The sequence below is a fragment of the Manis pentadactyla genome, chromosome 9 (genome assembly GCF_030020395.1).
Source record: "Manis pentadactyla isolate mManPen7 chromosome 9, mManPen7.hap1, whole genome shotgun sequence".
NCBI lineage: Eukaryota > Metazoa > Chordata > Mammalia > Pholidota > Manidae > Manis > Manis pentadactyla.
In genome coordinates, this window is record NC_080027.1 from 71,737,612 (window position 1) to 71,755,481 (window position 17,870).

Genomic DNA, 17,870 nt, shown 5'->3' on the forward strand with positions numbered 1-17,870 from the left:
GAGATCCTCAGGGATGACACCACTGCAGGAGCCCAGACAGTAGCTGCTAGAGGAATTCCAGCTCAAACCAGGTGTGCAGAATCTGACTGGCTGATGCTGGGAAGAGTGAAGATCAGGAAGGACTTCAATTTCTTTGAATTTTAACTTAAGGAGTTTGAACTTTTATCAGATTTTAACTCACAAAGGTAAGATTATTTGATTTTGGTGTAGACAAAAATTTTCTGTGTAGACATAAAAATCTTGGATTTTTAATTTCTTCACAAAAATTTGATAATGGCCAAGAGTTGTCATTTAAATTCAGAGTGTGTTATTGAAATTTCAGAATTGAAATATGTTAGCCCTGTTATTTGACTTCTGGAATCTCTGAAAAACTTGTCAGAGACTATATAGATATTTTGGACATTGTTGGTGGGCATAATTTGGAGGGGAAAATGGAATAAGAAGTGAACATTCAGTGTTTCATAGACCTTGGAACCAGTTTATTAATGTGCTAATCTAACTTATTTCAGAATCTTTTAGGGTAAATTTCATACTACCTACTATGATCTGGAAGGATCCACAAAGATGCAGGGTTTGGATATTGAAATAGTAGCTTCACAGAGGTCCTAAGAGGCTGATGATCTTTTTCCTCAAGAGTGAGACAGACTCCTCTGATTCAATATAATGTAATAATTATGCCAAAGAAGTTAACAGAACAAAATGTTGAGGAATGTTAGTGGGAATAAGATTGTTATTAAACAACTCCATCCAACTGACACTATCTAAGGATGGCCACCATCCAAAAGACAAACAACAACAAATGTTGGTGAGGATGTAGAGAAAGGGGAACTCTCCTACACTGCTGGTGGGAATGTAAATTAGATCAACCATTGTGGAAAGCAGTATGGAAGTTCCTCAAAAACTCAAAATAGAAATACCATTTGACCCAGGAATTCCACTCCTAGGAATCTACCCTAAGAATGCAGTTTCCCAGTCTCAAAAAGACATATGCACCCCTATGTTTATCATAGCACTATTTACAATAGCTAAGAAATGGAAGCAACCTAAATGTCCATTGGTAGCTAAATGGATAAAGAAGATGTGGTACGTAGACACAATGAATATTATTCAGCCATAAGAAAACAAATCCTACCACTTGCAACAACATGGATGGAGGTAGAGGGTATTATGCTCAGTGAAATAAGCCAGGCGGAGAAAGACAAGTATCAGATGATTTCACTCATCTGTGGAGTATAAGAACAAAGCAAAAACTGAAGGAACAAAACAGCAGCAGACCCACAGAACCCAAGAATGGACTAACAGTTGCCAAAGGGAAAGGTGGGTTGGAAGGGAGGGAGAAGGGGAATAATGGACATTACGAAAAGCACACATAATGTAGGTGGGGCACGGGGAAGGCAGTATAGCACAGAGAAGACAAGTAGTGATTCTATAGCATCTTACTATGTGAAAAGACAGTGACTATAATGGGGTATGTGGTGGGGACTTGATAATGGGGGGAATCTAGTAACCACAATGTTGCTCATGTAACTGTATATTAATGATACCAAAATAAATAAATAAATAAACAACCAAAGTAAAAAAATAAAGTTAAGTATAAGTCAAAAGTACATAAAAAAAGGAGAAAAAGTAAGCTTACAGTTATTTTTGTGTTTTGTAACTATTTTTACATCTCTTTAAGTTGTAATCATCCCTTCTTAAATTTATAGGTTAACATTACTAACAAAATTAAGTAAAATTTGTATTATTTGTTTATAACCCTCTCTCCCCCCCAAAAATCTGACACTATCTAATATGTTTTGCCCTGTTATGTGCTTGTAGCAACAAAGAGCTCATATGTGATCGGTAAATGGGTGAAGGCCGTCAGTATGATAAGGACGTTTGATGGGTGAATACGTTTTTTCTTAGGGAAAGGAAGCCAACAGAACAGGAGTAGAATTATATCCTTCGGCAAGAAAGAGAAAAGACCTTAGGTTGGTCATTGTACTGGGGTTCCCCTCCCAGAAAGGTGCATCCGTGGCCTTGTGTGATGCCCTATGGAGTCTCGCTTCCTCCAGTGCCTTCCTTAATGAAAGCCCCACTGACTCAAGCATAAGGTCAACTTTCATCTGCACTGTCTTACACTCAACTCTCTGTGCAGTTCTAGTATCACCGCAAGCAGCACTCTGATGATGCCTATCCAGGCTGTTCACATTATCTCCTAAAAATATTACTATTTTAGTTAGTATTCTTGTTTTAAAGGTGCATAGATTTTAGTTTTCCTTAACCCTATTTTTCTCATAGCCCTGTTATTTTGGTAGGCATGATTTTGCAGAATGTATATTTCATGTGTATATTATGTTCTAGCAGAAATGCTATAATACATGTTGATCATAGATAGTAATATGGCATCTTTACACAGTGGGTAGTGCACTTCTACTTTAGAAAGAATTGGTTTATATAGGAACCACACCTGAAGAACTTTTTCACATGTAACAATATAAATTTCTTTGTTAAAATCTTCTATGGTTTAGAAATCTAAAAACAAAGCAATTTGCAACTCCTATGGGTTTTTTAAAGTATTACCAGACTTGATAAATAGTTTAATGTCATGTCAAATATGCTCATTTCTCACAACATAGGAGAAAAACTTGAAAGTATATCTAATTCCAAAAAAGAAACAAAAGATAGGAGAAAATTTTTATTTTTTGTATGAGTTACTTCTAGTCCTTGGTACTAGTATTCTTCTAATCTGTGCTTATAAATAAAGACTAATTGCTGTAATCTTACTATTAGACATTATTAAATGACTTTTTCTCATCTGATATAGAGCAAACAAAAAAGTCATACATCAAATAAAAGATAACTTTCACAGGACACGTGACCTCTCCCAAACTGAAGTCCAGAAAATTATGATAAATAAAAGTTTAGGGACTTAAATCATTTGATGCACTAAATCATGCTAACAAAGGAAAAAGAAATGCAAGAACTTAATGTTAAGTGACTAGGATGCTACAGATTGGAAGTTCCTTCAACAGGATTAATTTCTTTAAGTATTTTAAGTCCAGTGAACTTGTTATGCTTCCACATGTTAGTAGTTGCCTAGGCTAATTTCAGCTGGCATAAGCTTTTATAAGTATGCAAAAACCCAGGGCAAGGCATGCATTAAAATGTGATAATAGCACACTTTTGGGACACATGAAGCATGAGGCATGAATCTGAATGCCTCCGGCATGCATGAAGTATGGCACTTCAGAGTCAGAGCTTTTCGGTTTTGGTAATTCTGTTATACCACATTTGGGAAGGGGAAAAAAAAAAACTTTCTGATATAAATTTTTAATCTTAGCCAGAGTTCCTTATAGCTTTCATTCTAGCAATTTACTCAAGTACAATTTTTGTTAATTCCAGGTGAGCTGAAAATACACTCAAAGCGATAGGATCTTACAAAAATGTGTTATTTATTTATTTATTTAATACATGTTAAGAGTGATTATGTAATATTATTGATTATAAGGAAATGATTAGTCACTGTGATCAGGGAACAGACAAAAAAATGTAAGAAAGAAGATATAAACTTTGATAATCATAGTATCCCCATCCCCCAAAAAATGCTCATAAGGAAGCATTCCCCGTATTACATGTCTTCCAGGTAAATAACTATCTAATGCTTCTAGATAATGGGTAAGTGCTTTGAAATTATCTGATGGAAATTTCTAATAAAATGAAAAAAATAATTATATGTAATATGAACATTAAAAATGATCAAGACAATAGATTTACTTCTAAACACACATCTATAATATAATCCTTAGCAAAAAATAATTAGGATGATTTCTATGGTATATCACTTTCAAAAAAGACAAATAAGGAAGTGTGCTACTGTATGCTAAGGTAGAGATTTTAAAAATATTTTGGTTAAACAATAAGTATCAAAATATCACATTGGTCACTAAGTAGTATTAACCAAGGATGATAGAGCCCAGAAAAGTTTGCTTTTATATAATACAAGCAAAGATATTAGAAATAAATGGGAGTATCCAGTATAGTCATATCCTAAAATCAACTGTAGTTAGTTGTCTGGACCTAGCCTTGCAGTTAAGGTATGCCACTTAATATTTTGGCCCTCTTAACACATATAGAATTAAGGTTTTGATGAAGTGATAGAACATAACAGTAGCACATTTGATACTGTTAACAATAGCACTATTAAAGTAATAGTAATTAATACTAAAGTAATGAAAAGTAAATTTTTTAAGAAGTAAAAGTAAAAATACAGTGTATTATAAAATAATATAATAAATAATAAAATATGTAAACATATATAACAAAATAATAGTAACTACTACTAATGGTTATTTTTAAGTATAAATAAATATAATAAAAAATAATAAAATAAAAGACAACAAAATAGTAGTAGTAACTACTACTAATGGTAATTTAATAGTAGGACAAATGTAGAATTCATGGTATTTTTGCTTTCAGAGACTGGCAAATCAGTGCCTGTAGAAATACAGATGGAGATTTTGAGAAAATATTTTGACAAAACATACAATAAACTTGTTTTAAAGCAGATTTTGTAACTTTTGAAAAACCTCTACAAATTAACCAAAATATTTTTTAAATCTTTATCTCAGTAGCACACTTTCTCATTTGTCTCTTTTGAAAGCTGTATACCATAGAAATAGTTAAATTATGAGAATTTATCAATTACTTTTGTTCATTAAGTTATGGCTTACTAAGTTTAAAATCCCCACACATTAAAAAAAAAATCTAAGTTACGTTGTGCTATACACTGAATGTTTGTATTCCCCCAAAATTCATAGAATGAAATCTAATATCCACTGCTATGGTACTTGGAGGTGATTAGATAGTTAATGAGGGTGGAGCCCTTATGAATGGAATTAATTTCCTTACACAAGAGACCCCATAGAGTGCCCTTGTCCCTTCTACCACGTAAGGACACAGTGAGAAGACAGCTATCTATGGAACAGGAAGCAAACCCCCAAAGACACTGAATCTGCCAGGGCCTTTATCTTGGACTTCTCAGACTCCGTAACTATGAAAATAAACATTGTTCAAGTCACCCAGTCTATGGTACTTTTGTTATAGTAGCTCAAATGGACTAAAGCATGATGAGTAAAAGACTCCTAAAGCCTTAATGCCATTTCATGATTTCCCTTTGTAGAAACAGAACATATTTATCCATGTTCTAATTAAACCATTTTATTATATTCATTTTCCTTTTAAATGTATTAAGTAAAAACAAAACTATGTAAATGACTTTTGAAATATTATCATACAGTTTATAAAATCTTTGTCACTTACCTTTTGAAATATCTTTAATTTTCCTACCATACAAATCATAAAGATATCTGGCTGGTGAAGTTAGGTTCATTCTCATTGTGCAAGTGTCTAAAACCTACACAAGGGGGAAAAAAAATCTATAAATAATTTATTACAGTAAGCTCTGGTTAAATTGAATACACATTTAAAGTCTTTATTATCCTACATAGATATAATTAAAAATCATATGGTAAAATAAAATTAGATGATCTATAAAATGTTTGTTATATATGAAATGACAAAAGGCATTTAAAATTGTTATACTCCAATTATACTTTAAAAATATACAATACAAATATTAATAAAAAAGAGAAAAAATAACATAAATATTTAAAAGTAGGTTACACACTATTTCATAAATGGTTTAACTCTAGAGGATTTTTTATATTATTCTAGCTATTCTCTAGGATATTTGAAAATGGAATTAATAAAGCACATTTCAAGGTCTTCCATGAGCTGAGTGTCAAGAACTTCACTTTTAATGGTTTCTAATATGCTAAAGTTTTTTTCTAAATATTTTATTGTCTTGACTTGTTCTTGATGTAGCCCTTGTAAAGGTGTAAAAGTCATCTTCCCAACTACAGGGAAGACTTAAACATACATCCATTGAAGAGAATGGTGAGAAAAATTAAAGCAACAGAGGGGTTTAAGTAACCTGAGGCAGGTTTTATTAGGTTTTCAGAAGTGATCCCCCAAGTACAAAACTCTCCATATTCATTTAAAAATACATGATACTTTCCAAATCCAAACTGAAATTACTACTGAAGGACAGTGTTCATTATATGATTATATAGTAAAAGAACCATCTTTCTATTGCTAATACCAGCTAGCCTCCATATGTGTGCACTTTTATCCCTTCTTTACAGTATTCTCTAATAATTCTTTGTATTTCAGTAGTATCCATAGTGATTTTTCCTTTCTCATTTCTGATTCTGTTTATGTGTGTAGACTCCCTTTTTTTCTTGATAAGTCTGGCTAGGGGTTTATCTATTTTGTTTATTTTTTCAAAAAAACCAGCTCTTGGTTTCATTAATTCTTTCTATTGTTTTATTCTTCTCAATTTTACTTATTTCTTCTCTGATCTTTATTATGTACCTCCTTCTACTGACTTTGGGCCTCATTTGTTCTTCTTTTCCCAGTTTCAATAATTGTGATTTTAAACTGTTAGTTTGGGATTGTTCTTCCTTCTTTAAATAGGCCTGAATTGCTATACACTTTCTTAGAACTGCCTTCACTACATTCCACAGAATTTGGGGCATTAGGCTGCTGTTTTCATTTGTCTCCATATATTGTTTGATCTCTGTTTTAATTTGGTCATTGATCCTTGGTTATTTAGGAGCATGTTGTTAAGCCTCCATGTGTTTGTGAGCCTTTTTGTTTTCTTTGTAAAATTTAATTCTAGTTTCATACCTTTGTGATCTGAGAAGCTGGTTGGTACAATTTCAATCTTTTTGAATTTACTGAGGCTCTTTTTGTGGCCTAGTATGTGGTCTATTCTGGAAAATGTTCCATGTGTGCTTGAGAAGAATGTGTATCCTGTTGCTTTTGGGTGGAGTGTTCTATAGATGTTGGTTAGGTCATCTGTTCTAATGTGTTGTTCAGTGTCTCTGTATCCTTACTTATTTTCTGTCTGATTGATCGGTCCTTTGGAGTGAGGGGTGTGTTGAAGTCTCCTAAAATGAATGCATTGCATTCTATTTCCTCCTTTAATTCTGTTATTATTTGTTTCACATATGTATGTCCTCCTATATTGGGTGCATAGATATTTATAATGGTTATATACTATTGTTGGACTGACCCTTTTATCATTATGTAATGTCCTTCTTTGTCTCTTGTTACTTTCTTTGTTTTGTAGTCCATCTTATCTGATACAAGAATTGCAACTTCTGCTTTTTTCTCCCTATTGTTTGTATGAAATATCTTTCTCCATCCCTTCACTTTTAGTCTGTGTATGTCTTTGGGTTTGAAGTGAGTCTCTTGTAGGCAGCATATAGATGGCTCTTGCTTTTTTATCCATTCTGTAACTCTGTGTCTTTTGATTAGTGCATTCAGTCCATTTACATTTAGGGTGATTATCAATAGATATGTACTTATTGCCATTGCAGGCTTTAATATTGCATTTGGTTAGTATTTAATTGGTCTACTTCCTTTACTGTGCTATTATTTTCTCCGGTGACAGCTATTTAGCCTTAGGAGCACTTCCATCTGGAGCAGTCCCTTTAAAATACCCTGTAGAAATGGTTTGTGGGAGGTAAATTCCCTCAACTTTTATCTGGGAATTGTTTAATCCCTCCTTCAAATATGAATGATAATTGTGCTGGATAGAGTATTCTTGGTTCGAGGCCCTTCTGTTTCATTGCATCGAATATATCATGCCACTCCCTTCTGGTCTGTAAGGTTTCTGCTGAGAAATCTGATGATAGCCTGATGGGTTTTCCTTTGTATGTGATTTTTTTCTCTCTCTGGCTGCTTTTGATACTCTGTCTTTATCTTCGATCTTTACCATTTTAATTATTATATGTCTCGGTGTTGGCTTCCTTGGGTCCCTTGTGTTGGGAGATCTGTGCATTTCCATGGCTTGAGAGATTATTTCCTTTCCCAGATTGGGGATGTTTTCAGCAATTATTTCTTCAAAGATGCCTCCTGTCCCTTTTTCTCTCTCTTCTTCTTCTGGTACCCCTATAATAAAAATATTGTCCCATTTGGATTGGCCACACAGTTCCCTTAATGTTCTTTCATTCTTAGAGATCCTTTTTCTCTCTCTACCTCAGCTTCTTTGGATTCCTGTTCTCTAATTTCTATTCCATTTACCTTCTCCTCTACCTCATCTAATCTGCTTTCAAATTCCTTTATTGTTTGTTTCATTTCAGCTACTGTATTTTTTAAGGTGTCTGTCTCCCTCCTGAATTTGTCCCTTAGCTCTTGAATATTTTTCTGTAGTTCCATTAGCATGTTTATGACTTTTACTTTGAATTCTTTTTCAGGATGATTAGTGATTTCAGTCTCACTGAGCCCTCTTCTCTTTCTGGTGTTTGAGGGATTTTGGATTGAACAGGATTTTTCTGCCTTTTCATAATCCTATTGGATAGTGAGAAATACTAGGTTTGTGTAGGCAGTGCCCTCTATTGCCCAGAAACTCTGCTCTTTGGAGCTGCCCACTACCTGGATCCATGGCAGTGGTTGCAGGCGAGTGGCGCCAGTGCCTGCCAGGAGGACAAAGCCCTTTCCTGCTTCTCAACCACAGTGCCTGTCTTCACTGTCAGGACCTGTAAGCCGGGTCCCAAGAGCTGCCTCTAGGTTAATTCCCTGAATTGCCATGGGTGGTGTGGCCCTTCTGCTGGCTTGGAGCAATTGTGGGGGTCACCGGTGAGCAGCACAGGTGTCTTCCTGGAAGACAAAGCCATTTCCTGCTTCCCAGCCACAGTGCCAGTCTTTGCTGTCAGGGCCAGTGAGCCATGCACCAAGAGTGCCCTCTGGGTTAATCCCCTAAATTGCCATGGGCGGAGCAGCCCTTGGGATGGCCCAGGGCAATGGCAGGGGTCACAGGTGAGCGGCATGGGTGTCTGCCAGGAGGACAGAGCCCTTTTGCTTCCCTGCCACAGTGCCTGCCTCCGCTGTCAGGGCCGGTTAGCCCTGCACGGGGAGAAGCCTCTATGTTAAGCCATGTAGTTGCTGTATGTGGGGCTGCCCTCGGGCTGGTCTGAAGCAATGGTGGGGACAGTATGTTTGCCTGCAGGTGCCAGCAGGGAGGAAGAAGAGATCAGGCTGCTTATCAGGGTGAGGGGCCTTGGCTGAATTGCCAGCCAGGGGGATGGAGTGCCTGAAGCTCCTGAAAGTTCCCAACCTGTTGAGCTGAGTGTGCAGGGACGAGTTTGTCCACTGTTTCATCTCCTAAACCCTTGCCCCTTTAGCAGCCCTCTCAATGTTGGGAAGTCTCTCAAAGCCCCACCTTTCTTTTGTCCCAGGAGAGCTGGTTGTGGAACCTGTTCACAGTCTCAGCTTCTGACTTTGTTTTTCACCCCCTCTAGTCTCCAGAGAGCCATGCAATGTGGGTTTGTGCTCCCGGAGTAGATTTCTAGGGTTGGGTATTTAGCAGTCCTGGGCTCTACTCCCTCCCCACTCTGATTCTCTTCCTCCCACCAGGGAGCTGGGGTAGGGGGAGTACTTGTGTCCCACCAGGCTGTGGCTTTTTCACTTTACCCTTTTCTGTGAGATGTTTTCTTCTCCCAGATATAGACTGGCTGGTGTAATCTTATTTCTGGTCACTCTTTGAGGAATAGTTGAATTTGCTGTATTTTCATAATATATGTGATTTGGGGAGGAGATTTCTGCCTCACTTCTCATGCCGCCATCTTAGAACACTTTTATCCCTTCTTTAAATCTGAAGCCTGTAATCCTAGTCCTAACCTAACCAACTCCTTTTCTTTGTGACAATGGACATATTTAAAAAGCTTAATGTGTATATAGAGGTAAAGTTGTACTTTCCTTTCAGTCTGGAAAACAACTTTAAGACATGATGACTGATATGATTTATCTAGTTGCTGTATCTAGTAATATATTGCATTTAAAAGGCAAATATTTAGCTGATAAATTTAATTGAAAAAATGGACCTTTACTGGATTATATCAGAGGTTCTCTTTATTCTACCCCTATCCATATGTACCACTAATGTTCCCAAATGGGCATTCACAGGGTGTGTCTGTTTCTTGCACACTAGCTGCAATCCAGAGCTTTGTGCAATTCTTCAAAAACTATGAATTGTTAAGTCAAGAAGGCATATGTGCTTATGAATAAGAATGAAGTTATAGGAACGATCTTAAACACTCTGATTTATGAGGGAAATAATCACAATATCAATGCTCTATTTAGTTAAATAACAATGTACTTGTATGTGCTTCACAATTATGTGTAAACATTGGAGCAAATCCATTGACCTCTAATCTGCCTACAAGGGGTGTGTGAATACAGGTGTTCAATTCCTGACAGTACCAGGTGTCCTCACAAGTCAGACACAGTCTCCTTAACGTGGAATAGTCCCTCTGATATCACTGTCCCCCTACCTCTCTCTAGCCTCCTTGCCCTTGGCTGGGACAGTTCCTTGCCACCCAGTCAGATAAAATAACCCCAGTTGACTCTAAACATTATTCTTCCTGCCTTCCCTCTCACTTTCTTGGCTCGATTTCTTTAGGGACTACTACACAAAAGTTCGCCTAGGACTTTATTCCATGAACTGAAATCTTTACTAATGATGCTTGGAAAGCAATATTCAAAATTTAAGAAATACAGTATCCAGAGAAGAAACGAGTTTTGTCTGTAACTTGAGACAGAAAAGAGAGTGGAATATATTGACTGACATTGGCATGGGATCTACCCTTACTTTTTTTTAATACTTTAAGTAATTAACACAGGTGATCTCTGACTAGCAAAATTCTCCTATTGTTCACTTTCTCCCACATGACTTTGTGTCCAAAGATTATCCATTTACCATTGCCATCACTACCACCCTAACTGACAGAAATACTCAAGGGAGATGACTCAGTACACATTCTTCCTTAGCCACTTAGAATACATTAGAATCTACAGTTGGTCCCAGAGACCCTAAGGAGATGCAGCTTCCTCCTTATGTCCCTCACACTCCTGATCTTTTCATTCTTTATGTTTAGTTTTCAATCTCACATTATAAATCTATTATTTAAAAATGCAATGAAGCCCTTTGGCACAAATTATACTCCTCAGTTATTAGCGAAGGTTCAAATATCTAAATATCATCCAAAGTTATAATTTACCACTTAAACTAAGTAAAATATAAGCTACTTAAATACAATCCCATTTACTTCAACTGAAGTTTCAGTGATTTTTTAAGTTATTTCAAATATTGCTGCCTATGAGTTTTTAAAAACAAGTCAAGTAAAATTACATGACTTCCAACTCAAAGAGTCCTCTTTTCATCACGCTAAAACATCAGTAAATGTTTGGGCAAGCTAAGTTTTAAGAGTTAAATCAGTTTAAAAACAGGTATTAGAAAATCAGATACTAGAAATTAATAATACATCAGCAACACTGTCATTCTCTCCTACTTTCAAATGAAATATCCTTACAGTGTTTAAGCAATGCCAATTTTCAGTAATCATTTTCTCAGAGTAAATTATCAATGGTATGAATTAGTAGCAATGTAAATTTCTGTTGAAAGCCCTGAAATGAAGCCTCTATTTATAAGGTCATTCTTATGATTCACAGTTGAAAAATATTTAATGTTGCCATCTTGCTGTAATATCAAGGTTAATTAAAATACCATTTCTACTAATCTGTACCTACTAATCTTGTTAAAATACTTTTACAAATTTATATTTTGTTAATTTCTTACTGTGTGGGTTTTAGAGAACCCTTTTAATGCTGAAATTTAAAATCATGACTCTGTGAGGCCAGTCTTCTTGACAAGCACCTGGGAAGAGATCTTCCACAAACTCTTTTTAGTTTGAGCTATTTGTTCATAATTCTGGGAGTCACCTCCACCCCCAGGCACATCTGGTGCAGAGTTTGCAGCTCTGGAATAGCCACCACAGAGGTAGTGTGCTTACATACATTCTACAGCCTCAGGCTTTGGTTTGCTACTACCCCAGTCCAGGTAAGAGAGTATGCTGAGCTCAACATCACCCCAGGCCAAGTGAGCCAAAGCAAATAGCCATCAGATACAATAATGCTGTCTTCCTTAAAGAGAGTGAACCCTGATACACTTTAACATGCTTTTATGAGTCAATGCCCAGCAGTGTAAGCTCCAGTTAATGCCTTCCCACACACTCTCTCCAAGACATCCTCTTTGGCAGAGGTCAGCAAACTACATACTATGGGCTAATTCCGGCCACAGACTTTTTGTATAGCCCGTGGGCTAAGAATGGTTTGTAAATTTTTAATTGTTAAAAAATAATCAAAAGAAGAATAATATTTTGTCTTCCTTTCACATTATATGAAAATCAATTTCAATACCCATAAAGTTTTCTTTATTTACATATTTCTATGGCTGTTTTCATGCTACAGCAACAGAGTTGAGTAGTTGTAACAGAGACCTTATGTCCATAAAACCAGAAATATTTATTGTCTGGCCCTTTACAGAAGAAGCTTGCCTACTCCAGTTCTACAGCATCATCATTCATATAAACTTCTATATTTTCTTGACCTTCATACATTGGCCCCAACTCCTTCATCCACTCTAAAACTTTCATCCATTTCTTCATCCTTTCTAAAACCTTTGCATTGTGCACTCTGAAAATATTTCTCCTGATCAACAAAATTGACTAGACCTTCAACTTTGATTCAAAAAAACCAGGCTTTTCTTCAAATTCACTTATTTCCCCAGAGACCTCTCAAGTGCTGGGATTTCATCCTCTCATATCACATGATCTCAAGTAGGAAGTGGTGTTACTTACTTCCACTCACAATGAATACTTTAAACTATCTCTGCTCTGTGTGTCTCCTCCCAGCCATCCCTCCATCCCACCTACCCCATCTCCCTCTGTTTTTGGCAGATGGCATGACCTTCCACATCAGAGAGAAAACTGAAGCTTCATCTTCCTTGCTTCAAGATAACTTCCCCACAACACTCTTACTGAAAAAACACAAACAAAGCCTGCCCCCTGAGAATCCTGACTTTCTAGTGCACCATCTTCCTTCATTCTAGTCATTCTTCCTCAGTTGTGGGTAACTTCTACCACAAACATCCTAACTTGGGTAACCCTCAATATCTACTCTGTGTGTACATACCAAGAAGCCTGGTGCTCCTGGAGAAGTCACACACAGGAACACATTAGCATTACTATTATTCATGGTCACCAAACTCCATTGTCCCTCAATACTGCCCAGTCGCTGTCAAATCTCTCTTCCACTCACAGTGAATACTTTAAACTATCTCTGCTCTGTGTGTCTCCTCCCAGCCATCCCTCCATCCCACCTACCCCATCTCCCTCTGTTTTTGGCAGATGGCATGACCTTCCACATCAGAGAGAAAACTGAAGCTTCACCTTCCTCGCTACCAAAACTCCCAAGTTCACCTACTTCTCCACCCATCTCACCCTTTTCCCTCTAGTTGCATTATAGGAGTCCGTGCTCCTGTCTAAGGCCGATATTCCACCTATGCTTTCAATTATGTTTGCTGGCAGCTTATGAAGCAGTATATACTATCCATTTCTTCTCTTTCATGTGTTATTCATATAATTCAACTATTCCTTCTCATCTAGATCTTTCCCACTTGTACTTAAATATACTATCTTAGAAGTTAAATCCTCCCTTACCCCACATCTGCCTATAGTTACTCCCCTTCACAGCTCAATCTCTTATAAGATTTGTCCATGATCTCTGATTCCATTTCCTTTTTCCCTCCGATTCTCACTCAGGCCAGTCTGGCTTCGAGTATCACTCAGCTGAAATAACTATCACAAAAATTACCAGTGGCTACCCCACTAACAAATTCAAGAACATTTTTTTAGTTCATTTATTTTGATCTTTGAATAGCATTTGATCACTTCCTCTTTCTTTAACCCTCTTTTCCCTTGAATTCTGAAATATGATAATCCACTAAATTTTCCTCTGCCTTTTCTTCTTCACAGACTCAGCCTCCTCTATTCATTCATTGTAGTCCTTCAATGTCAGTCCCAGCCCTCTCCCTGCTTCACTCTAAATTCTCTCTTAAAGTAATCTAATCCATGCGCCAATGTTTCATCTTTCATCTACATACTGACAACTTCCAGATTCATAAATCTACTTGTAAGTTCTCCTCTGAGCTCCAGACTGTATAATACCTATTCAGTATCTCTACTTAAACATATCAAAGATCCCTCAAAATCAACATGTCCAAGACTGAATCCTTTTTCTTCCCTTTTAAGCCTAGTCTTCTTTTGGCCTTTTGTCTTAGGGAAACGTACCTCTGTTCATCCAGATATCCAAACCAGAAATTCAAAGTCACTCCTAATGCCTTAACAGCTCACTGTCCCACACCCCCTGTATCCAAAGTCATAATCAGAGCCGGTTGGCTTTATCTTCTAAAAATAACAGAAATCCACCTAGTTTCTCCATTTCTACTATTACACCCTATTCCAAGCTAATATAGTCTGTGTCACCAGGACTCCAGCAACTAGATTATTAGCTAATCTACCTGGCTCACTCATTCTGTTTCCCACTAAGCACCAAAGTGATCCAAAACCCCTCGCATGACTTCTCACTGTTGTTTGGAGGAAAAAACACAAAAATCTTTAACCTTTCCTACAAGGCCACTCTCTATATACATACTAAGCCTCCAATTCATGGAATTCATCCTACTCACTCTGCCATGGAGTCTTTTCATATGCTGTGCTTTCTGTTTGAAAAGGTTACCATCCTCATTATCCTCTGTATGTACCCAGATAAATCCTGCTTATTTCTTCTCAGAAGATTTCCTTGTGACACCTACTCCACATTCAATAATGCAAGCTTTCTACAAACATCTTTTTCTATCACTAGACTAAAAGCTCCATGAGAACAGGTCCATGGCTGGTTTCTGCTCACTACTACATCCAGGTAGTTGGCAAATATTAGCAGTTATAAGATATCATGATCTCATGATTACATGTAAATTAATAATACTACATATAATTTACACTCGTTTCATCATTAATTTGATATTGATATTAAGAGTCTGGTAAACCTGGAAAATAAAATCTGACTGATTTTACAAAATTATGCTATAACTAAAGTATGAGTAATTCTAGAAAAAAAATTTTTGTTAAGTAAAACTAATGATTTTTAGTGCCAGAGCACTGACTTTGTACTGACTTCTGGAAATAACAAAATCTCTTCACATTTTTAGCAATACTCTTCATTGCCTTTCCAGTATCCATTCTTTACCTCATCCTTGCTGTCCTGATGTTGTTTAGGGGTTTACCCCTCCCTCTTTTGACTCAAGGAAGGCTACAATCATCTTGATTGGTCTAAGTCAATTATGGTGGTCTCATGGCCCTTGTCAGTTTGGAGGTGGACACATAATCTAGTTCTGGCCAATGAGACATGAGAGGGGCTTCTGGGAAAGTTCTTTTTCATTCATAAGAAAGAGATGGTCCTTTTCTGACTCTGGACAAAGCTGTACCTGGCTATGCAGCAGCCATCCTGTTACGAACATAGGAAAGAGCTCAAAATAGAGAAAATTTTAGAAAATGTAACCAGAGTCCTGTCATACCATGCTTGGAACTGCCCTACCACTGGATTTCTTGCTTCCTTTCTGTTTAAATCAAATTCTCAGTTATTTGCAGGTAAAGTCATCCTGACTGAACTGGACAGATACATGTAAGTGAATGAAACTATATCATTGTCTTATATCATACACAAAAGTAAACTCTAAGTGGGTTAAAGGCCTAAATGTAAGACATGAAACCATAAAACTCTTAGAAGAAAACATAGGCAAGAATCTCATGAACAGCAGCATGATAAATTCCTTTCCGGATACATCTCCTTGGGTAAGGAAAATAAAAACAAAAGTAAACAAGTGGGACTACATCAAACTAAAAAGCTTCTGTACAGCAAAGGACAACAACAACAAAAAATAGGTAACCTACCATATGGGAGAATATATTTGTAAATGATATATCTGATCAGGGGCTCATATCCAAAATATATAAAGAACTCATACAACTCAACACCAAAAAAACAAACAAATAATCCAATTAAAAATTGAGCAGAGGAACTAAATAGACATTTTTCCAAATACAGATATCCTACAGACATAAGAAAAGATGCTTAGCATCACTAATCATTAGGGAAATGCAAATCAAAACTGCAGTGAGGCATCACCTCATACAAGACAGAACAGCTAATATCTAAAAGACAAGAAATAACAAGTGTTGGTGAGGATGTGGAGAAAAGGGAATCTTCCTACACTGTTGGTGGGAATGTAAATTGGTATAGCCACTAGGGAAAACAATATGGAGGTTTCTCAAAAAAACTAAAAATAGAAACCCCTTATGTCCCAGCAATTCCATTTCTGGTCATTTACCTGAAGAAAGCAAAATCACTAATTCAAAAAGATATATGCAAACCTATGTTCATTGCAGCATTATTTACAATAGTAAAGATATGGAAGCAACCCAGGTGACCCTCAATAGATGAATGGATAAAGAGGATGTGGTACATATATATAATGGAATATTACTAAGCCACTAAAAAGAAGGAAATCTTGCCACATGCAACAATATGGATGGGTCTAATGGATATCAGGCTTAGTGAAATAAGCCAGGCAGAGAAAGACAAATACCATATGATTTTACTTATATGTGAAATCTAAAAAACAGAACAAACAAAAAAGAAATAAACATAAATATTGACAAGAGATTGTTGGTTACCATAGGGAGAGGGGAGGGGGAATGGATGAAATAGGTGAAAGGGATAAAGAGGCACAAACTGCAAATTGTAAAATAAGTTAGTCACAGGAATCGAAGTACAACATATAGAATATAACAAATAATAATATAATATCTTCATATGGTAATGGGGTAACTGCAGAATAAATAAATAGTCATCCTGATAGAAAAAAAAATTTTGACCTAGGTTCCTCAAATGAAGAACATTGTTTCAGCTACTTCACTGGGTATTTTTACAGCCACTAGATCACTATATGAACCTATAAAGCAAACCATTTAATTAAGAATGCAGAGAAGAATTTTAGAAGAAATGCAACAAGCTGAAAACTGTGAAAACTGTGTTCTGAATTACCTTATTAGATTGTCATAAAATTCTGTGATCCTAATATCCAGAAATTAGACAAAGGTCATCAAAGATACTTTAATGGGAAGATATGTATGGAAGCTAGTCTAATAAACCCTTGTATGGAAATAAATAGTCTTTAATTTAATTATTAGTGTTATATGGTCTTGGCAGTTAAAATGTATTAAAAAATTTAATGTAAATACAAAAACTAAAAGATAATTATAATAAAAGAACAAAAATAACTTCACCTTTTCAGATTTAATATCATGTTTATGTTTGAACTATTTGGGGTAGTTAAGGCATAATGTTAACAACTGTCCTTAACAACCAACTGTAAAGTAAATAAATGTATAGACTGAAAATTGTCATTTGTTTTATGTTAAGGCGATCCACATTTTTTTCCACATAGGATTTCATTCAAGAAAAAAAAATTCTGACTACCAAATACTTACAATATTCTAAAATAATCCAATTATATAACCTAAAAATTCACATTATACAAATGGAAGATAATTGGTTATCTATGGCCCTTTGAGAATAAACAATATTATCAAATTCCACATTTTTAAAAATCTGCTTTTGTAGTTTTTAATGATATTAATCCCTGGTATGAACACTAGACTATTTTTAAATGATAGCAGTATCAATGGGCTTTTCATCATATATGATGAAAAGCTCTTTAAAGAACTTCCAACATACTAATTATGCATGACCTCCTCTGTCACAATCCATGTTAAGCATCCTTAATCAAATTTTGTTACTCCAGGTGCTCCCTTTTGAATCTCTTAAGATATTCCCTAAATTCTTTTTCCAACACTATTGGAAAA

At 36.0% G+C, this 17,870-nt stretch overlaps 1 protein-coding gene across 1 annotated transcript in view; it reads right to left on the reverse strand.

Moving 5' to 3' along the window:
• Nucleotides 1-17,870, reverse strand: part of DCDC1 (doublecortin domain containing 1) — a 427,548-nt gene that overhangs the window by 349,773 nt on the left and 59,905 nt on the right. Inside the window, exon 8 of the mRNA XM_036891914.2 lies at nucleotides 5,302-5,395. Coding sequence (XP_036747809.2) covers nucleotides 5,302-5,395 — 94 coding nt within the window. The remainder of the gene's footprint in view (nucleotides 1-5,301; nucleotides 5,396-17,870) is intronic.